At 52.6% G+C, this 22,323-nt stretch overlaps 2 gene segments (V, D, J or C); both read left to right on the top strand.

Moving 5' to 3' along the window:
* The first annotated feature begins 2,911 nt into the window (after nt 1-2,911).
* Nucleotides 2,912-3,946, top strand: LOC125321719. The segment is given in 2 exon segments: nt 2,912-3,122; nt 3,549-3,946. Coding segments are annotated over 2 exon segments (345 nt in total).
* A 16,301-nt stretch (nt 3,947-20,247) lies between these two features.
* Nucleotides 20,248-21,369, top strand: LOC125322119. The segment is given in 2 exon segments: nt 20,248-20,570; nt 20,997-21,369. Coding segments are annotated over 2 exon segments (345 nt in total).
* Nucleotides 21,370-22,323: the final 954 nt, after the last annotated feature.

Here is a 22,323-nt window from a genome sequence, read left to right as displayed (position 1 = left end):
TGGGGTGGTCAGGCAGGAACTGAACCAGCCACGTCTCGGGAAGACAGGGAAAGCGCATGGGAAAATTCAAGGGAGCCCTATGTGGCCTTTATCCCTCATTCCACCATCTCCCAAGGACTTCAGAAGCAGGAGGGCAGCGGCCAGCCTTCCTCGGCCTTGCACGCACTCAGCCTCCCATGCAACCTCAGCACAGTTCTGCCCATACAACCCCTCCCTCCCTTCCCTCCCCACCCATGCCCTGCCTGCCCCTTCCACCTGCTGCATCTCTGCAGGGTTTCTGCTTTCCTGCCACAGTTTGGGTCATTCCCCAGGGTTCCCAGCCAGCCAATGCCTGCTCGCATTTCTTGGCCGGCCCCACCCCAAGGTGTCTCACCCTCACTCACTGCTCCCTCTTCACATATCTTTGGGCAGCTGCAAGGGGCAGGTTGCTGAGAGGGTAGGGGCTTTTCCCCCATGGTTCCCTGCTGTTTCTTTGTGGCTATGCTGGCCCCTCTGGGTAAGTGAACTCAACTCAGCCCTGAGCACCTCCATCCATCCATCCCATTGCTGCTCTCCCAGCTGTGTAGCCAGTTGCTGGCAGTGCTTCATTCTGCAGAGCTCCCTGTGCTGAGGATAAGCAATGAATGTGGTGGGCAGGAATCCCTGAATCTTCTGCAATGGCTGTCTATTTGTCTTTCTTTGTGCAGCCCATAGATTATTCCTGGTTTTGGACACAAACTGTCCAGGAATGCATCTTGCCTACTGAAGAGAGAATGGAAATTCACTTGCTGATCTGGAGATCTGTCCCATGCCTTGAACTGCTCCCTTGCCTGCCCTATTTCATCTCACCCTTTCCCTCCCAACCCACGGTGCCTAGTTAAAATGTTCCCATTTTTTCCTTCTCCTCACTGCTCCTTCTTTTCCTTTCCAGTGTTAGCCCTGGAACAGTCTCCAGACATGGTGATAAAAGAAGGCCAGTCCGTGAAAGTGGAATGTTCCAAAAAGAAATCCACCAACACAGTTATGTACTGGTACATGCTGCCTTCAGAGAAGAATTCCAGTCTGACCCTACTGGCTTCTGCAATACAAGGCAGTAATGCAGCTGTGGAGAAGGAGTTTGAGAACCATTTCAAGAGCAGCAATATAAAAGGAGACAGTATCACCCTCTCGATAGACCATGCCTTTCTCAATCACTCTGGCACATATTTCTGTGCTGAGAGTGAACACAGTGGTGAGGCTGCTGAGGGAGCTGAGCACAAACTTCTCCCTGCACAAACAGGACCTGCTTTCCACCTCATGGGTTCTGCGGGAGGCAGGGTGATCTCTTCTCACTCATTAGCTCCTCTGCTTCCCAGCCTTCCCTTTTTCCTCTTCTCACATGCTGAGAGTTTATTTGTCCTGCCTTCTCTCCTTGCCACTCCACGCCTCCCTTTTTGTTACTCTTGGTTTAACTCTTACTTGCAATACACCTAACATCTGCCAACCCTTCTTCTCCTCTCTGCCTCCCTTTCCTTCCCCACCTTGTTCTTTCTGTCTTCAATCTGCACTCCACTGCCTTCCTCTTACTTAACTCCAGTCAAGCCTGCTCATGATTCTCACTGCCAAACAGAAAGAATGCTTGTGTGGGAAGTTCTTGGTGCACCTGTAGGTAAAGGCAAGGCCAGGCAGGTGCTGAAGTAGCCAGTAGTGTGTGGGAGCTGCCCACATGCTCCTCTGTTACAATGACTTGTCTGTGGTTGTTCTGTGGCCAAGGAGTATTTACAGCAGAGCCAAAGCCTGTGCTTACTCAGGTTAAGTGTTATGTGGATCAGTAATACCTCCTTCTACAGTGGCCTCTGGGGCAGGATCCACCTGCCTTCCACCCTGTGATCCACGGACAGCTTATCTTTACCAAATACATGATAACAATTAGAGGTTATGTTAGCAAGAACTGCAGCTAATAGAGATTTCCAACAGGTTACAGTGTTCCATTAATCAGAGACTCAGATGGAGGGCTAGAGAGTCTCCTCATCGAGTTCATTGATGCCACCAAGCTGGGAGGAGTGGCTGATACTCCAGAGGGCTGTGCAGCCCTTCAGAGGGACCTCGAAAGCTTGGAGATATGGGCAGAGAGGAACCTTCACTGCTGGGCACACAGCACAGCACGGATGGGCTGGGTCTCTGTCAGACCTCTGTACCCAAACTCAGTGCACACAAACTACGAGTGTCTCTTCCTGCCTACACTGATTTCCCACTGCCTTGGGCTGCTGAACAAGGCTGTGTGCAGAGAAGAACACATTCTTTTCTCCAGCTCAGTCCATTTGTGTCCTGTTGCTCTTTTGCAAAGTGCTGCAACAAAGAGACAAGGAGAGTATCAGTTCTTCCCTGGCATGGAGAAGGGCAGTCTGTAGCAGCATATCCTATAGGGCACCCCCTTCTCTTCAGAAATCTCTCTGAGGTGCAGCCTCTGAAGGGGCAGTCCCAGTGCAGAGCCACAACCAGCCTTTTCTCTCCTTGAGACCCCCCTTTGGAGCTGGAGGAGTTACAGAACTATTCTCTGTCTTGCTACAGGAGACACCAGGTTGACAGGTCACTAGCTTTTCCCATACCTGGACAACATCTCAGCTCTGACTGGGACGAGCGGGGATTCCACCTGGCAGCTTGCAGGGCTGGGAATCTGTGAGTGTGAGGGTGGCTGCAGAGGACACAAACTGGGGGACACAGACACGAACACGCATTCCTGGGATCTCCTTCTCTTCCCATCCTTTTCTGCCATTCTGTGCATTCCTGTGCACACGTTCAGGCTGCCACACAGCCCCATCATGCTCCCTGAGAGCACTGAACACTCCCACCTACTGAACTCCCACCTGCTCGTGCACACCCACGCTCACAGCCAGCAGGAAGCCAGAGGAGCAGAGCACATGCACCTCATGGCTGCCTGCAGGTGTCATTCCCCACCGCTCCCAGACAGCCAACTGCCTTGTCACATTTCAGACTCCCTCTCCCTCCCCTGCCCACCCACTGAGAGACGCATCTCTTCCTCTCCTCCTCTCCTCTTTGCACATCTCCGTGTCTGTGCTGTCACCAGGCCCAGGTTGCTGGAAGGAGGTGGCCTTTCTCTATGGATTTCCCCCGGTTCCTTGTGGCCATCCTGCTGCCTGTGGGTAAGTGGGCTTCCCTTCCCCTTCAACAGCTGCACTGGAGCTGCTGCTGCCTCCTCACCTGTGCCCCCAGTGCCCCTTCCCCAAGGCGTCCAGGGGGAGGATGGGCAATGAACCAAGGGAGCTTTTCCACCACCTATTGAATCAGGAAACTCTGCACAGCTACAAATTTCTTTTTTCCTGTCCCATTTCAATACTTCACCTGAAAGTACCAAAGTCATTCTTTCTCAAAGCAGATTTACCATTGTATTTAAAACTGGTTTGTTTGGGGCTTTTTCATCCCATGTGTCTTTTTTGCAGAAACAGGGCACTGTCCCACAGCTTTCTGGTATCCTGGTGGCATTCCATCCCATGACACACTGCAAGGATGTGTATTTTTGTCCTCTTCAATGTATTTCACTTCCCACATTTCTTCTCCTGTCTTTCCAGGCTGGGCCCTTCAGCAATCATCAGATAGAGTTGTCCGGGAGGGAGACCCTGTGATTCTGGAATGTTCTGCATCAGGGAAAACTTTCGTAAACATGTACTGGTACAAGTTGCCCATGGAGAAGGATGCCAGCATGCAGTTGGTTGTATACTCAGTGGAAGGTGGCAAAGCAGATATTGAGAAGGAATTCAGAAATCGCTTCCAGAGTAATGGGACTCGGAACAACCGTTTATCTGTGAAGATAGATCATGCCCTACTCAATGACTCGGGCACATATTTCTGTGCTGAACAAGATCCACAGTGACTCAAAGGCTGGTGCAGCACAGCACAAACCTTTCCAGGCAAACAGGGATCTGCCACCAGCACACACTGAGCCCTGTGTTTGACCGAACGCCATTTTCTTCACTTGCCCTCCAGCTCTCCAGGAGAGACGAGGTTATGCTTGTCTGTCTTTCTGTCTGTGCATCTGTCTGTCTTCTTCATGGTCTCTAGCAGCTTCTCTATTCTCTCCCATGTGGGAATCACCTTTTGACTCTCCTTTCTTCTTGTCCTCACTGTCTCATCTCATTTCTCTGCCATTCACAGAGAAAAACTCTCTCCCCCCTGACCATCCTCTGACGCCTTCTTATTTCCTTCATTTTCATCCATCTCTCCTTCCTTTCAGTCTGCTACCTCAGCTCATGCAGAAGCACCATGTGGAATGCTTTGCACAGCGCCTTCCTTCTCCACCAGCAGGAAGGACAAGGCCAACTGGTCCTTGGCCCCACTGGTCTCCAGGCAATGGGCACACTGCTGTGCAGCAGGGACCCCAAGTCACACCACTACCCTGGCATCTGAAGACTCTGATGTTTGAGAGCTGTCCCTGTGCACTGGAGGGACAGCCCAAGTTGGCCATGGAATGTCCCTGGTGACCAGGGCAAGGACTGGGAGGAAGAAGTCTGAGTGAACTCTTCAGCAGGGGTCGTTGGTGTTTGCCAGCATCTTGTCTGGCCCATCCACTACATCCCCTGCTGCTTGCTGCAAGACACAAGGGCTGCCTTGACTTGCTTATTCCTCTTTATCTCCAGCACAAAACAGAGTGCAAGGGCCCAGGGGAAACTGATGCTCACGGAAATTTTCATAATCTGTCAAGAACAGAAGCTGGAAATTCCTTACTGGAGTGTGAGGCACAGGCTTGGTCAGAGGTGCTGCAGCTCAGCCCATCGCTGTGGGGACAGGGAGGTGCTGTCTGCTGCTCAAGTTGTAGTGGGTTAAGCCCAGTCAGCCACTCGGTGTTACAGACTCTCACTCACCACCCCCTTCTCCTGCTGGGATGGGAGAAAGGGTAAAACTTATGGGTTGAGATACAAACAGAGCAAGAATAGGAGTAAATAAAAAGGGAAAGAGAGAGAAATAAAACTCATCAAAATCCACGTGATGCACAATACTGTCACTCACCACCCACTGACACGGGGCCCAGCCTGTCCCCGAGCAGTGATAGGGAGCCCCTGGCCAGCTCCCCTCAGTTTCCATCCTGAGCATCATGTTGCAGGGGAGGAAATATCCTTTTGGCCAGTTTGGGTCAGCTGTCCTGGAAATGCCCCCTTCCAGCTGCTTGTGCACCTGCTCTCTGGCAGAGCATGAGACACTGCAAGGTCCTCGATTTGGGGAAAGCAGTGCTTAACTACAACTAAAACTCTGTTATCAACATTATTCTCATGGTGAATTCAGACCACAGCACTGTAACACAGTCTCCATCGGCTGATCGTGTCTCCTGTTTAGCACCTGCATCGGGTTTTCCTCAGGACTTCCACTGAATTTCTCCTTCAGAGGAACACTGAGTTGGCTGACACCCCACTAGCCTGGTCCTTCCCAGAGTTCTGGGGCAGAAGTTCCAGCAGGGATCCTTGCCAATTTCCCCTTGTTTCTCCTTGCCTATTGTCAGGCAGAGCTCCAGGCACAGGAAGGAGAAGGTTGAGGGAAATGTGATGCTAACAGATCTTAGGAGAATGGCCTGTCACTCGGTCCCTGTGTTCCTGTCACCCTTCCCACTGTCCCAAATGTTGATCCCTGTGCTCATCGGGTTCCCCAGCTATCCTATGCAGAGGTTGTCCCACGCAGGAGAGGCCACGTGGATGTTCTTCAGAGCAGAAACACCTGAGGGCGCAGTGGAGAGGATGCAGTGGCCTGGGTCACCTCAGCCTGGGAGCAGAGCAGCAGAGAGGTGTCACTGGCAGAGCACGAGTGAATGAACTTGCACTGTGCAGCTCCTTTCTAGACCCCAGTGCTCCCACTGGCTGAATCCCAGCGGCAGCCTCCACACCCCGCTGGAGGACAAGCTCAGTCGTGCCAGGAAAGCAAATCTCCTTGGACAGGTCACTTCACAGGGCAGAGGGGGCAATGACACTGATGCTCTCAGTGGCCTGGATTTGCCAAATGCAGTGTGTTCCCGAAGCCAAACCTCTGGAAGCCCTTGTGCCACAGGCAGCACCAGTCTGCCACAGCCTGGGCTCCCCAGCTAGGCCCCAGGTGCCAGGGAGAAGCCATCTCTGGGGGAACTCTGCCTATTTCCAGCCAGCAAGGAGAGGCCACTCTGACACCGATCCTGAGCACCCTGTCACCCACTCGGCTGTCCCTGTGGGCCACACTCGATCCTTTCTCTCTTCCCATGCCAGGGCATTGACTGTCCCTCGGCTCTTCACAGGTATTTACCTCCCTCTCCTACGGCTCTCACAGCAACGCCCATGAGAGCTAGCCCAAGTCCGAGTGCTTGGGCTGCTGTGGTGTCTTTGGGTTCCTGCCTCTCTCTCACTGATGTTATTTGCTGTGCCCACAGTGCTGCATAGAGAAAAAGAGCCATCACACAGCTGGGTGCAAAGTGGGATGGCCAGGCAGGAACTGAACCAGCCACGTCTGGGGAAGACAGGGAAAGCGCATGGGAAAATTCAAGGGAGCCCTATGTGGCCTTTATCCCTCATTCCTCCATCTCCCAAGGACTTCAGAAGCAGGAGGGCAGCGGCCAGCCTTCCTCGGCCTTGCACGCACTCAACCTCCCATGCAACCTCAGCACAGTTCTGCCCATACAACCCCTCCCTCCCTTCCCTCCCCACCCATGCCCTGCCTGCCCCTTCCACCTGCTGCATCTCTGCAGGGTTTCTGCTTTCCTGCCACAGTTTGGGTCATTCCCCAGGGTTCCCAGCCAGCCAATGCCTGCTCGCATTTCTTGGCCGGCCCCACCCCAAGGTGTCTCACCCTCACTCACTGCTCCCTCTTCACATATCTTTGGGCAGCTGCAAGGGGCAGGTTGCTGAGAGGGTAGGGGCTTTTCCCCCATGGTTCCCTGCTGTTTCTTTGTGGCCATGCTGGCCCCTCTGGGTAAGTGAACTCAACTCAGCCCTGAGCACCTCCATCCATCCATCCCACTGCTGCTCTCCCAGCTGTGTAGCCAGTTGCTGGCAGTGCTTCATTCTGCAGAGCTCCCTGTGCTGAGGATAAGCAAAGAATGTGGTGGGCAGGAATCCCTGAATCTTCTGCAATGGCTGTCTATTTGTCTGTCTTTGTGCAGCCCATAGATTATTCCTGGTTTTGCACACAAACTGCCCAGGAATGCATCTTGCCTACTGAAGAGAGAATGGAAATTCACTTGCTGATCTGGAGATCTGTCCCATGCCTTGATCTGCTCCCTTGCCTGCCCTATTACTTCTCACCCTTGCCCTCCCAACCCACGGTGCCTAGTTAAAAATTTTCCTATTTTTTCCTTCTCCTCACTGCTCCTTCTTTTTCTTTCCAGTGTTAGCCCTGGAACAGTCTCCAGACATGGTGATAAAAGAAGGCCAGTCCGTGAAAGTGGAATGTTCCAAGAAGAAATCCTCCAGCTCAGCTATGTACTGGTACATGCTGCCTTCAGAGAAGAATTCCAGTCTGACGCAGGTGGTTTCTGCATTCGAAGGTGGCAATGCAGCTGTGGAGAAGGAGTTTGAGAACCATTTCAAGAGCAGCAATATAAAAGGAGACAGTATCACCCTCTCGATAGACCATGCCTTTCTCAATCACTCTGGCACATATTTCTGTGCTGAGAGTGAACACAGTGGTGAAGCTGCTGATGGAGCTGAGCACAAACTTCTCCCTGCACAAACAGGACCTGCTTTCCACCTCATGGGTGCTGCAGGAGGCAGGGTGATCTCTTCTCACTCATTAGCTCCTCTGCTTCCCAGCCTTCCCTTTTTCCTCTTCTCACATGCTGAGAGTTTATTTGTCCTGCCTTCTCTCCTTGCCACTCCACGCCTCCCTTTTTGTTACTCTTGGTTTAACTCTTACTTGCAATACATTTAACTTCTGCCAACCCTTCTTCTCCTCTCTGCCTCCCTTTCCTTCCTACCTTGTTCTTTTTGTCTTCAATCTGCACTCCACTGCCTTCCTCTTACTTAACTCCAGTCAAGCCTGCTCATGATTCTCACTGCCAAACAGAAAGAATGCTTGTGTGGGAAGTTCTTGGTGCACCTGTAGGTAAAGGCAAGGCCAGGCAGGTGCTGAAGTAGCCAGTAGTGTGTGGGAGCTGCCCACATGCTCCTCTGTTACAACGACTTGTCTGTGGTTGTTCTGTGGCCAAGGAGTATTTACAGCAGAGCCAAAGCCTGTGCTTACTCAGGTTAAGTGTTATGTGGATCAGTAATACCTCCTTCTACAGTGGCCTCTGGGGCAGGATCCACCTGCCTTCCACCCTGTGATCCACGGACAGCTTATCTTTACCAAATACATGATAACAATTAGAGGTTATGTTAGCAAGAACTGCAGCTAATAGAGATTTCCAACAGGTTACAGTGTTCCATTAATCAGAGACTCAGATGGAGGGCTAGAGAGTCTCCTCATCGAGTTCATTGATGCCACCAAGCTGGGAGGTGTCAGAGACTGAAATACATATTTTATGACTTAAACATTTTCTTAAACGACTTTTAAAACTGTATTACAAAACCTGAAGAGAAGACTACCACACTCCGACTGAGGCATGACACTGCTCTCTGATGAAGATAAGATAAAGTAACAACTCAGGGCTAGGGACATTCACTGAGCATAGGCTTAACACCTCTAAGATGAGGACCACAGCCTCAGGGCTATCAACTGCCAGGCTCGAACAGACCCTTGCACCAAGGGGTGGAGGGAGGACAGGCTCTGGATATCTTGAAAAAGCCTCTGGTCAGAGGCGCAGTGACTGCCCTTCCACCACTGTGCAGAGGAGCCCAGCTGAGGGGTCCTCACCAGGGAGGGAAGCTTATCCACAGCAGGAGGGGGTGACATGGCCCATCACAGGGGCCCTCCCCAAAGGGTCCCCAGACCCTGCACCAGAGATGATGCAGCAGACCCTCAGTGTTGCAAGGGACAGTGTGTCAAGCCAGCCCCTGCAAGAGAGGCACGTGGGCATTCCCACCTGGCCCGAAGTGTATATTAATCCACGGAATTCTGCACTCTTTGGCATGTGGCGGCGTGGGGAGTGGTGGCGTGTGGTGGCATGGTGTAGCCTGTGGCGGTGTGGCCACAGTGGCGATGGGGGACCCTCAGCACCAGCAGAGCAGATGTAAGGGAGCAATGAGACGTTGTTGGGCCCCTCGGGAGGGTGATACGCTTCCACCTAAACGCTGTCACCCCTCCCTGTTCCCCCACCCCCCACGCACACTTCTTTTTCTTTCTCTCTTTCTTTTCTCTTCCCTTCTCTTTGCTTCTTTTCCTATTAAATAAAATACATCCATTTTTTGGCAACAACATCTAACCTTGTTTGGTTTTAATCTCATTTCTGGGAATATTTTGAATGTTGTAAGTTCTTTCCGGTTTATGCTCAGAGACTTAGCTTGGTTTGCTTCCCTGGGTCTAAACCGGATCCTAACAGGAGATGTGGCTGATATTCCAGAGGGCTGTGCAGCCCTTCAGAGGGACCTCGACAGCTTGGAGAGATGGGCAGAGAGGAACCTTCTGAAATTCAGCAGAGGCAAATGCAGGGTTCTGCACCTGGGGAGGAAGAGCCCCATGTACCTGCACAGGCTGGGGGCTGACTTGCTGGAAAGTAGCTCTGCAGAGAAGGACCTGGGGGTCCTGGTGGCCAAAAAGCTGTCCATGAGCCAGCAGTGTGTCATGGTGGCCAAGAACACCACTGGTGTCCTGGGTTCATTAGGAAGAACATTGCCAGCAGGGCGAGGGAGGTGACCCTGCCCCTGCAGTCAGCCCTGGTGAGGTGAATCTGGGGTGCTGTGTCCAGTTCTGGGCTCCTCAGTCCCACAGAGACATGGAGCTCCTGGAGCAGGTCCAGCAGAGGAAAAGAAAGATGATTAATGGAGTGGAGCATCTCTCTCATGAGCAAAGGCTGAGGGAGCTTGGCCTGTTGGGCCTCAAGAAGAAGCAACAAAGTGGCCACTTCATCAATGTCTATAATGTGAAGGGAGGCCACCAAGAGGTGCATCCAGGCTCTTCTCTGTGGTGCCAAGCACTAGGACAAGGAGCAGTGGGCAGAAACTGATGCCCAGGAACTTCCACCTGAATATGAGATGAGATCTTTGCAGTGTGGGTGACTGTGCACTGGATCAGATTGCCCGGAGAAGTTCTGGAGTCTCTCTCTCTCGATACTCCAGAACCATCTGGATGCAATCCTGTGCCATGTGCTCTAGGAAGCCCCTGCTTGAGCAGGGATGTTGGATCAGATGACTCCCTGAGGTCCCTTCTCAGCTGACCCATTCCGTGCTTCTGTCATGCATAACACACACCGGTGCACAGCACAGGCCTGCATGGGCCGCTCCAGGTGGTTCCCACCCTGCAGATTCCCATGCTAACACACAAGCTTCTCAGGACCTAAACACAGGGCCCCACAGAGCAGCCATGCCTGTTCAACATCACTAACTCCTCAAACACCGTGTCTTCTACAAGGCTCCCCACGCACTGCTGTGCCCTCTGCACAGCCCAGGGAATTGCAGACCCTTTCCATGGACCCATCAGGCACAGCCTCCTCTCAGCTGGAGTGCTGCTGTGCTGTGAGGATCTGGGGTTTCTACAATGCAGCCCACTCTCTTTGCTTTTTTCTCCCTTTTCTTCACGTGAACCGCGGGTGTTTCCTGAATCTTCTCCAGGCAGCTGGGGAAATGAATGCAATGGGACACACTTAGACCTGCAGCAGAGGGTTTGGGAGCTGGAGGCACTGCTGCTCCCCTCTGCTGAAAGGACACAGGGGAACATCTTCACTGCAAAGCCCATGACAGCCTGGAGCTGCTGGGTCACTTGATGTCCTGTGTGGGCCAGCCTTACACTGCCGTGCACCGCTGGGCACACAGCACAGCACGGATGGGCTGGGTCTCTGTCAGACCTCTGTACCCAAACTCAGTGCACACAAACTACGAGTGTCTCTTCCTGCCTACACTGATTTCCCACTGCCTTGGGCTGCTGAACAAGGCCGTGTGCAGAGAACACATTCTTTTCTCCAGCTCAGTCCATTTGTGTCCTGTTGCTCTTTTGCAGAGTGCTGCAACAAAGAGACAAGGAGAGTATCAGTTCTTCCCTGGCATGGAGAAGGGCAGTCTGTAGCAGCATATCCTGTGGGGCATTCTCCTTCTCTTCAGAAATCTCTCTGAGGTGCAGCCTCTGAAGGGGCAGTCCCAGTGCAGAGCCACAACCAGCCTTTTCTCTCCTTGAGACCCCCCTTTGGAGCTGGAGGAGTTACAGAACTATTCTCTGTCTTGCTACAGGAGACACCAGGTTGACAGGTCAGGAGCTTTTCCCATACCTGGACAACATGTCAGCTCTGCCTGGGACGAGCGGGGATTCCACCTGGCAGCTTGCAGGGCTGGGAATCTGTGAGTGTGAGGGTGGCTGCAGAGGACACAAACTGGGGGACACAGACACGAACACGCATTCCTGGGATCTCCTTCTCTTCCCATCCTTTTCTGCCATTCTGTGCATTCCTGTGCACACGTTCAGGCTGCCACACAGCCCCATCATGCTCCCTGAGAGCACTGAACACTCCCACCTACTGAACTCCCACCTGCTCGTGCACACCCACGCTCACAGCCAGCAGGAAGCCAGAGGAGCAGAGCACATGCACCTCATGGCTGCCTGCAGGTGTCATTCCCCACCGCTCCCAGACAGCCAACTGCCTTGTCACATTTCAGACTCCCTCTCCCTCCCCTGCCCACCCACTGAGAGACGCATCTCTTCCTCTCCTCCTCTCCTCTTTGCACATCTCCGTGTCTGTGCTGTCACCAGGCCCAGGTTGCTGGAAGGAGGTGGCCTTTCTCTATGGATTTCCCCCGGTTCCTTGTGGCCATCCTGCTGCCTGTGGGTAAGTGGGCTTCCCTTCCCCTTCAACAGCTGCACTGGAGCTGCTGCTGCCTCCTCACCTGTGCCCCCAGTGCCCCTTCCCCAAGGCGTCCAGGGGGAGGATGGGCAATGAACCAAGGGAGCTTTTCCACCACCTATTGAATCAGGAAACTCTGCACAGCTACAAATTTCTTTTTTCCTGTCCCATTTCAATACTTCACCTGAAAGTACCAAAGTCATTCTTTCTCAAAGCAGATTTACCATTGTATTTAAAACTGGTTTGTTTGGGGCTTTTTCATCCCATGTGTCTTTTTTTGCAGAAACAGGGCACTGTCCCATAGCTTTCTGGTATCCTGGTGGCATTCCATCCCATGACACACTGCAAGGATGTGTATTTTTGTCCTCTTCAATGTATTTCACTTTCCACATTTCTTCTCCTGTCTTTCCAGGCTGGGCCCTTCAGCAATCACCAGATACAGTCGTCCGGGAGGGAGACCCTGTGACTCTGGAATGTTCTGGATCAGGGAATGCATTCTGGTCCATGTCCTGGTACAAGTTGCCCATGGAGAAGGGTGCCAGCATGCAGTTGGTTGTATATTCAGCTGCAGGTAGCAAAGCAGATATTGAGAAGGATTCAGAAATCGCTTCCAGAGTAATGGGACTCGGAACAACCGTTTATCTGTGAAGATAGATCATGCCCTACTCAATGACTCGGGCACATATTTCTGTGCTGAACAAGATCCACAGTGACTCAAAGGCTGGTGCAGCACAGCACAAACCTTTCCAGGCAAACAGGGATCTGCCACCAGCACACACTGAGCCCTGTGTTTGACCGAACGCCATTTTCTTCACTTGCCCTCCAGCTCTCCAGGAGAGATGAGGTTATGCTTGTCTGTCTTTCTGTCTGTGCATCTGTCTGTCTTCTTCATGGTCTCTAGCAGCTTCTCTATTCTTTCCCATGGGGGAATCACCTTTTGACTCTCCTTTCTTCTTGTCCTCACTGTCTCACCTCATTTCTCTGCCATTCACAGGGAAATACTCTGTCCCCCTGACCTTTCCTCTCCATCCTCCGACACCTTCCTATTTCCTTCATTCTCATCCATCTCTCCTTCCTTTCAGTCTGCTACCTCAGCTCATGCAGAAGCACCATGTGGAATGCTTTGCACAGCGCCTTCCTTCTCCACCAGCAGGAAGGACAAGGCCAACTGGTCCTTGGCCCCACTGGTCTCCAGGCAATGGGCACACAGCTGCGCAGCAGGGACCCCAAGTCACACCACTACCCTGGCATCTGAAGACTCTGATGTTTGAGAACTGTCCTGAGTGCACAAGAGGAGACAGCCCAAGTTGGCCATGGAATGTCCCTGGTGACCAGGGCAAGGACTGGGAGGAAGAAGTCTGAGTGAACTCTTCAGCAGGGGTCGTTGGTGTTTGCCAGCATCTTGTCTGGCCCATCCACTACATCCCCTGTTGCTTGCTGCAAGACACAAGGGCTGCCCTGCCTTGCTTATTCCTCTTTATCTCCAGCACAAAACAGAGTGCAAGGGCCCAGGGGAATCTGATGCTCACAGAAATTTTGATAATCCGTCAAGAACAGAAGCTGGAAATTCTTTACTGGAGTGTGAGGCACAGGCTTGGTCAGAGGTGCTGCAGCTCAGCCCATCGCTGTGGGGACAGGGAGGTGCTGTCTTCTGCTCAAGTTGTTGTGGTTTAAGCCCAGTCAGCAACTCGGTGTCACAGACACTCACTCACCACCCCCTTCTCCTGCTGGGATGGGAGAAAGGGTAAAACTTATGGGTTGAGATACAAACAGAGCAAGAATAGGAGTAAATAAAAAGGGAAAGAGAGAGAAATAAAACTCATCAAAATCCACGTGATGCACAATACTGTCACTCACCACCCACTGACACGGGGCCCAGCCTGTCCCCGAGCAGTGATAGGGAGCCCCTAGCCAGCTCCCCTCAGTTTCCATCCTGAGCATCATGTTGCATGGGAGGAAATATCCTTTTGGCCAGTTTGGGTCAGCTGTCCTGGAAATGCTCCCTTCCAGCTGCTTGTGCACCTGCTCTCTGGCAGAGCATGAGACACTGCAAGGTCCTCGATTTGGGGAAAGCAGTGCTTAACTACAACTAAAACTCTGTTATCAATATTATTCTCATGGTGAATTCAGACCACAGCACTGTAACACAGTCTCCACCAGTTGATCCTGTCTCCTGTTTAGCACCTGCATCGGGTTTTCCTCAGGACTTCCACTGAATTTCTCCTTCAGAGGAACACTGAGTTGGCTGACACCCCACTACCCTGGTCCTTCCCAGAGTCCATGGGCAGAAGTTCCAGCAGGTAACCTATCCCATTTCAACTTGTTTCTCCTTGCCTATTGTCAGGCAGAGCTCCAGGCACAGGAAGGAGAGGATGAGCGAAATGTGATGCCAGAAGACCTCAGTAGAATGGCCTGTCAATCGGTCCCTGTGTTCCTGTCACCCTTCCCACTGTCCCAAATGTTGATCCCTGTGCTCATTGCGTTCCCCAGCTATCCTATGTAGAGGTTGTCCCACGCAGGAGAGGCCACGTGGATGTTCTTCAGAGCAGAAACACCTGAGGGCGCAGTGGAGAGGATGCAGTGGCCTGGGTCACCTCAGCCTGGGAGCAGAGCAGCAGAGAGGTGTCACTGGCAGAGCACGAGTGAATGAACTTGCACTGTGCAGCTCCTTTCTAGACCCCAGTGCTCCCACTGGCTGAATCCCAGCGGCAGCCTCCACACCCCGCTGGAGGACAAGCTCAGTCGTGCCAGGAAAGCAAATCTCCTTGGACAGGTCACTTCACAGGGCAGAGGGGGCAATGACACTGATGCTCTCAGTGCCCTGAATTTGCCAAATGCAGTGTGTTCCTGAAGCCAAACTTCTGGAAGCCCTTGTGCCACAGGCAGCACCAGTCTGCCACAGCCTGGGCTCCCCAGCTAGGCCCCAGGTGCCAGGGAGAAGCCATCTCAGGGGGAACTTTGCCTATTTCCAGTCAGCAAGGAGAGGCCACTCTGACACCGATCCTGAGCACCCTGTCACCCACTCGGCTGTCCCTGTGGGCCACACTCGATCCTTTCTCTCTTCCCATGCCAGGGCATTGACTGTCCCTCGGCTCTTCACAGGTATTTACCTCCCTCTCCTACGGCTCTCACAGCAACGCCCATGAGAGCCAGCCCAAGTCCGAGTGCTTGGGCTGCTGTGGTGTCTTTGGGTTCCTGCCTCTCTCTCACTGATGTTATTTGCTGTGCCCACAGTGCTGCATAGAGAAAAAGAGCCATCACACAGCTGGGTGCAAAGTGGGATGGCCAGGCAGGAACTGAACCAGCCACGTCTCGGGAAGACAGGGAAAGCGCATGGGAAAATTCAAGGGAGCCCTATGTGGCCTTTATCCCTCATTCCTCCATCTCCCAAGGACTTCAGAAGCAGGAGGGCAGCGGCCAGCCTTCCTCGGCCTTGCACGCACTCAGCCTCCCATGCAACCTCAGCACAGTTCTGCCCATACAACCCCTCCCTCCCTTCCCTCCCCACCCATGCCCTGCCTGCCCCTTCCACCTGCTGCATCTCTGCAGGGTTTCTGCTTTCCTGCCACAGTTTGGGTCATTCCCCAGGGTTCCCAGCCAGCCAATGCCTGCTCGCATTTCTTGGCCGGCCCCACCCCAAGGTGTCTCACCCTCACTCACTGCTCCCTCTTCACATATCTTTGGGCAGCTGCAAGGGGCAGGTTGCTGAGAGGGTAGGGGCTTTTCCCCCATGGTTCCCTGCTGTTTCTTTGTGGCCATGCTGGCCCCTCTGGGTAAGTGAACTCAACTCAGCCCTGAGCACCTCCATCCATCCATCCCACTGCTGCTCTCCCAGCTGTGTAGCCAGTTGCTGGAAGTGCTTCATTCTGCAGAGCTTCCTGTGCTGAGGATAAGCAAAGAATGCAGTGGGCAGGAATCCCTGAATCTTCTGCAATGGCTGTCTATTTGTCTTTCTTTGTGCAGCCCGTAGATGGTTCCTGGTTTTGCACACAAACTGCCCAGGAATGCATCTTGCCTACTGGAGAGAGAATGGAAATTCACTTGCTGATCTGGAGATCTGTCCCATGCCTTGAACTGCTCCCTTGCCTGCCCTATTTCATCTCACCCTTGCCCTCCCAACCCACGGTGCCTAGTTAAAAATTTTCCTATTTTTTCCTTCTCCTCACTGCTCCTTCTTTTTCTTTCCAGTGTTAGCCCTGGAACAGTCTTCAGACATGGTGATAAAAGAAGGCCAGTCCGTGAAAGTGGAATGTTCCAAGAAGAAATCCTCCAGCTCAGCTATGTACTGGTACATGCTGCCTTCAGAGAAGAATTCCAGTCTGACGCAGGTGGTTTCTGCATTCGAAGGTGGCAATGCAGCTGTGGAGAAGGAGTTTGAGAACCATTTCAAGAGCAGCAATATAAAAGGAGACAGTATCACCCTCTCAATAGACCATGCCTTTCTCAATCACTCTGGCACATATTTCTGTGCTGAGAGTGAACACAGTGGTGAAGCTGCTGATGGAGCTGAGCACAAACTTCTCCCTGCACAAACAGGACCTGCTTTCCACCTCATGGGTGCTGCAGGAGGCAGGGTGATCTCTTCTCACTCATTAGCTCCTCTGCTTCCCAGCCTTCCCTTTTTCCTCTTCTCACATGCTGAGAGTTTATTTGTCCTGCCTTCTCTCCTTGCCACTCCACGCCTCCCTTTTTGTTACTCTTGGTCTAACTCTTACTTGCAATACATTTAACTTCTGCCAACCCTTCTTCTCCTCTCTGCCTCCCTTTCCTTCCCCACCTTGTTCTTTCTGTCTTCAATCTGCACTCCACTGCCTTCCTCTTACTTAACTCCAGTCAAGCCTGCTCATGATTCTCACTGCCAAACAGAAAGAATGCTTGTGTGGGAAGTTCTTGGTGCACCTGTAGGTAAAGGCAAGGCCAGGCAGGTGCTGAAGTAGCCAGTAGTGTGTGGGAGCTGCCCACATGCTCCTCTGTTACAACGACTTGTCTGTGGTTGTTCTGTGGCCAAGGAGTATTTACAGCAGAGCCAAAGCCTGTGCTTACTCAGGTTAAGTGTTATGTGGATCAGTAATACCTCCTTCTACAGTGGCCTCTGGGGCAGGATCCACCTGCCTTCCACCCTGTGATCCACGGACAGCTTATCTTTACCAAATACATGATAACAATTAGAGGTTATGTTAGCAAGAACTGCAGCTAATAGAGATTTCCAACAGGTTACAGTGTTCCATTAATCAGAGACTCAGATGGAGGGCTAGAGAGTCTCCTCATCGAGTTCATTGATGCCACCAAGCTGGGAGGTGTCAGAGACTGAAATACATATTTTATGACTTAAACATTTTCTTAAACGACTTTTAAAACTGTATTACAAAACCTGAAGAGAAGACTACCACACTCCGACTGAGGCATGACACTGCTCTCTGATGAAGATAAGATAAAGTAACAACTCAGGGCTAGGGACATTCACTGAGCATAGGCTTAACACCTCTAAGATGAGGACCACAGCCTCAGGGCTATCAACTGCCAGGCTCGAACAGACCCTTGCACCAAGGGGTGGAGGGAGGACAGGCTCTGGATATCTTGAAAAAGCCTCTGGTCAGAGGCGCAGTGACTGCCCATCCACCACTGTGCAGAGGAGCCCAGCTGAGGGGTCCTCACCAGGGAGGGAAGCTTATCCACAGCAGGAGGGGGTGACATGGCCCATCACAGGGGCCCTCCCCAAAGGGTCCCCAGACCCTGCACCAGAGATGATGCAGCAGACCCTCAGTGTTGCAAGGGACAGTGTGTCAAGCCAGCCCCTGCAAGAGAGGCACGTGGGCATTCCCACCTGGCCCGAAGTGTATATTAATCCATGGAATTCTGCACTCTTTGGCATGTGGCGGCGTGGGGAGTGGTGGCGTGTGGTGGCATGGTGTAGCCTGTGGCGGTGTGGCCACAGTGGCGATGGGGGACCCTCAGCACCAGCAGAGCAGATGTAAGGGAGCAATGAGATGTTGTTGGGCCCCTCGGGAGGGTGATACGCTTCCACCTAAACGCTGTCACCCCTCCCTGTTCCCCCACCCCCCACGCACACTTCTTTTTCTTTCTCTCTTTCTTTTCTCTTCCCTTCTCTTTGCTTCTTTTCCTATTAAATAAAATACATCCATTTTTTGGCAACAACATCTAACCTTGTTTGGTTTTAATCTCATTTCTGGGAATATTTTGAATGTTGTAAGTTCTTTCCGGTTTATGCTCAGAGACTTAGCTTGGTTTGCTTCCCTGGGTCTAAACCGGATCCTAACAGGAGATGTGGCTGATATTCCAGAGGGCTGTGCAGCCCTTCAGAGGGACCTCGACAGCTTGGAGAGATGGGCAGAGAGGAACCTTCTGAAATTCAGCAGAGGCAAATGCAGGGTTCTGCACCTGGGGAGGAAGAGCCCCATGTACCTGCACAGGCTGGGGGCTGACTTGCTGGAAAGTAGCTCTGCAGAGAAGGACCTGGGGGTCCTGGTGGCCAAAAAGCTGTCCATGAGCCAGCAGTGTGTCATGGTGGCCAAGAACACCACTGGTGTCCTGGGTTCATTAGGAAGAACATTGCCAGCAGGGCGAGGGAGGTGACCCTGCCCCTGCAGTCAGCCCTGGTGAGGTGAATCTGGGGTGCTGTGTCCAGTTCTGGGCTCCTCAGTCCCACAGAGACATGGAGCTCCTGGAGCAGGTCCAGCAGAGGAAAAGAAAGATGATTAATGGAGTGGAGCATCTCTCTCATGAGCAAAGGCTGAGGGAGCTTGGCCTGTTGGGCCTCAAGAAGAAGCAACAAAGTGGCCACTTCATCAATGTCTATAATGTGAAGGGAGGCCACCAAGAGGTGCATCCAGGCTCTTCTCTGTGGTGCCAAGCACTAGGACAAGGAGCAGTGGGCAGAAACTGATGCCCAGGAACTTCCACCTGAATATGAGATGAGATCTTTGCAGTGTGGGTGACTGTGCACTGGATCAGATTGCCCGGAGAAGTTCTGGAGTCTCTCTCTCTCGATACTCCAGAACCATCTGGATGCAATCCTGTGCCATGTGCTCTAGGAAGCCCCTGCTTGAGCAGGGATGTTGGATCAGATGACTCCCTGAGGTCCCTTCTCAGCTGACCCATTCCGTGCTTCTGTCATGCATAACACACACCGGTGCACAGCACAGGCCTGCATGGGCCGCTCCAGGTGGTTCCCACCCTGCAGATTCCCATGCTAACACACAAGCTTCTCAGGACCTAAACACAGGGCCCCACAGAGCAGCCATGCCTGTTCAACATCACTAACTCCTCAAACACCGTGTCTTCTACAAGGCTCCCCACGCACTGCTGTGCCCTCTGCACAGCCCAGGGAATTGCAGACCCTTTCCATGGACCCATCAGGCACAGCCTCCTCTCAGCTGGAGTGCTGCTGTGCTGTGAGGATCTGGGGTTTCTACAATGCAGCCCACTCTCTTTGCTTTTTTCTCCCTTTTCTTCACGTGAACCGCGGGTGTTTCCTGAATCTTCTCCAGGCAGCTGGGGAAATGAATGCAATGGGACACACTTAGACCTGCAGCAGAGGGTTTGGGAGCTGGAGGCACTGCTGCTCCCCTCTGCTGAAAGGACACAGGGGAACATCTTCACTGCAAAGCCCATGACAGCCTGGAGCTGCTGGGTCACTTGATGTCCTGTGTGGGCCAGCCTTACACTGCCGTGCACCGCTGGGCACACAGCACAGCACGGATGGGCTGGGTCTCTGTCAGACCTCTGTACCCAAACTCAGTGCACACAAACTACGAGTGTCTCTTCCTGCCTACACTGATTTCCCACTGCCTTGGGCTGCTGAACAAGGCCGTGTGCAGAGAAGAACACATTCTTTTCTCCAGCTCAGTCCATTTGTGTCCTGTTGCTCTTTTGCAAAGTGCTGCAACAAAGAGACAAGGAGAGTATCAGTTCTTCCCTGGCATGGAGAAGGGCAGTCTGTAGCAGCATATCCTGTGGGGCATTCTCCTTCTCTTCAGAAATCTCTCTGAGGTGCAGCCTCTGAAGGGGCAGTCCCAGTGCAGAGCCACAACCAGCCTTTTCTCTCCTTGAGACCCCCCTTTGGAGCTGGAGGAGTTACAGAACTATTCTCTGTCTTGCTACAGGAGACACCAGGTTGACAGGTCAGGAGCTTTTCCCATACCTGGACAACATCTCAGCTCTGCCTGGGACGAGCGGGGATTCCACCTGGCAGCTTGCAGGGCTGGGAATCTGTGAGTGTGAGGGTGGCTGCAGAGGACACAAACTGGGGAACACAGACACGAACACGCATTCCTGGGATCTCCTTCTCTTCCCATCCTTTTCTGCCATTCTGTGCATTCCTGTGCACACGCTCAGGCTGCCACACAGCCCCGTCATGCTCCCTGAGAGCACTGAACTCTCCCACCTACTGAACTCCCACCTGCTCGTGCACACCCACGCTCACAGCCAGCAGGAAGCCAGAGGAGCAGAGCACATGCACCTCATGGCTGCCTGCAGGTGTCATTCCCCACCGCTCCCGGACAGCCAACTGCCTTGTCACATTTCAGACTCCCTCTCCCTCCCCTGCCCACCCACTGAGAGACGCATCTCTTCCTCTCCTCCTCTCCTCTTTGCACATCTCCGTGTCTGTGCTGTCACCAGGCCCAGGTTGCTGGAAGGAGGTGGCCTTTCTCTATGGATTTCCCCCGGTTCCTTGTGGCCATCCTGCTGCCTGTGGGTAAGTGGGCTTCCCTTCCCCTTCAACAGCTGCACTGGAGCTGCTGCTGCCTCCTCACCTGTGCCCCCAGTGCCCCTTCCCCAAGGCGTCCAGGGGGAGGATGGGCAATGAACCAAGGGAGCTTTTCCACCACCTATTGAATCAGGAAACTCTGCACAGCTACAAATTTCTTTTTTCCTGTCCCATTTCAATACTTCACCTGAAAGTACCAAAGTCATTCTTTCTCAAAGCAGATTTACCATTGTATTTAAAACTGGTTTGTTTGGGGCTTTTTCATCCCATGTGTCTTTTTTGCAGAAACAGGGCACTGTCCCATAGCTTTCTGGTATCCTGGTGGCATTCCATCCCATGACACACTGCAAGGATGTGTATTTTTGTCCTCTTCAATGTATTTCACTTCCCCCATTTCTTCTTCTGTCATTCCAGGCTGGGCCCTTCAGCAATCACCAGATACAGTCGTCCGGGAGGGAGACCCTGTGACTCTGGAATGTTCTGCATCAGGGAAAGATTACCTATACATGTACTGGTACAAGTTGCCCATGGAGAAGGATGCCAGCATGCAGTTGGTTGTATATTCAGTGGAAGGTGGCAAAGCAGATATTGAGAAGGAATTCAGAAATCGCTTCCAGAGTAATGGGACTCGGAACAACCGTTTATCTGTGAAGATAGATCATGCCCTACTCAATGACTCGGGCACATATTTCTGTGCTGAACAAGATCCACAGTGACTCAAAGGCTGGTGCAGCACAGCACAAACCTTTCCAGGCAAACAGGGATCTGCCACCAGCACACACTGAGCCCTGTGTTTGACCGAACGCCATTTTCTTCACTTGCCCTCCAGCTCTCCAGGAGAGACGAGGTTATGCTTGTCTGTCTTTCTGTCTGTGCATCTGTCTGTCTTCTTCATGGTCTCTAGCAGCTTCTCTATTCTCTCCCATGTGGGTATCACCTTTCTTCTTGTCCTCACTGTCTCACCTCATTTCTCTGCCATTCACAGAGAAATACTCTGTCCCCCTGACCTTTCCTCTCCATCCTCCGACACCTTCCTATTTCCTTCATTCTCATCCATCTCTCCTTCCTTTCAGTCTGCTACCTCAGCTCATGCAGAAGCACCATGTGGAATGCTTTGCACAGCGCCTTCCTTCTCCACCAGCAGGAAGGACAAGGCCAACTGGTCCTTGGCCCCACTGGTCTCCAGGCAATGGGCACACAGCTGCGCAGCAGGGACCCCAAGTCACACCACTACCCTGGCATCTGAAGACTCTGATGTTTGAGAGCTGTCCTGAGTGCACAGGAGGAGACAGCCCAAGTTGGCCATGGAATGTCCCTGGTGACCAGGGCAAGGACTGGGAGGAAGAAGTCTGAGTGAACTCTTCAGCAGGGGTCGTTGGTGTTTGCCAGCATCTTGTCTGGCCCATCCACTACATCCCCTGCTGCTTGCTGCAAGACATGAGGGCTGCCCTGCCTTGCTTATTCCTCTTTATCTCCAGCACAAAACAGAGTGCAAGGGCCCAGGGGAATCTGATGCTCACAGAAATTTTCATAATCCGTCAAGAACAGAAGCTGGAAATTCCTTACTGGAGTGTGAGGCACAGGCTTGGTCAGAGGTGCTGCAGCTCAGCCCATCGCTGTGGGGACAGGGAGGTGCTGTCTTCTGCTCAAGTTGTTGTGGTTTAAGCCCAGTCAGCCACTCAGTGTCACAGACACTCACTCACCACCTCCTTCTCCTGCTGGGATGGGAGAAAGGGTAAAA

This window comes from Corvus hawaiiensis, chromosome 2 (assembly GCF_020740725.1).
Source record: "Corvus hawaiiensis isolate bCorHaw1 chromosome 2, bCorHaw1.pri.cur, whole genome shotgun sequence".
NCBI classification, from domain to species: domain Eukaryota; kingdom Metazoa; phylum Chordata; class Aves; order Passeriformes; family Corvidae; genus Corvus; species Corvus hawaiiensis.
This window is presented reverse-complemented; position numbering and strand designations above follow the sequence as displayed.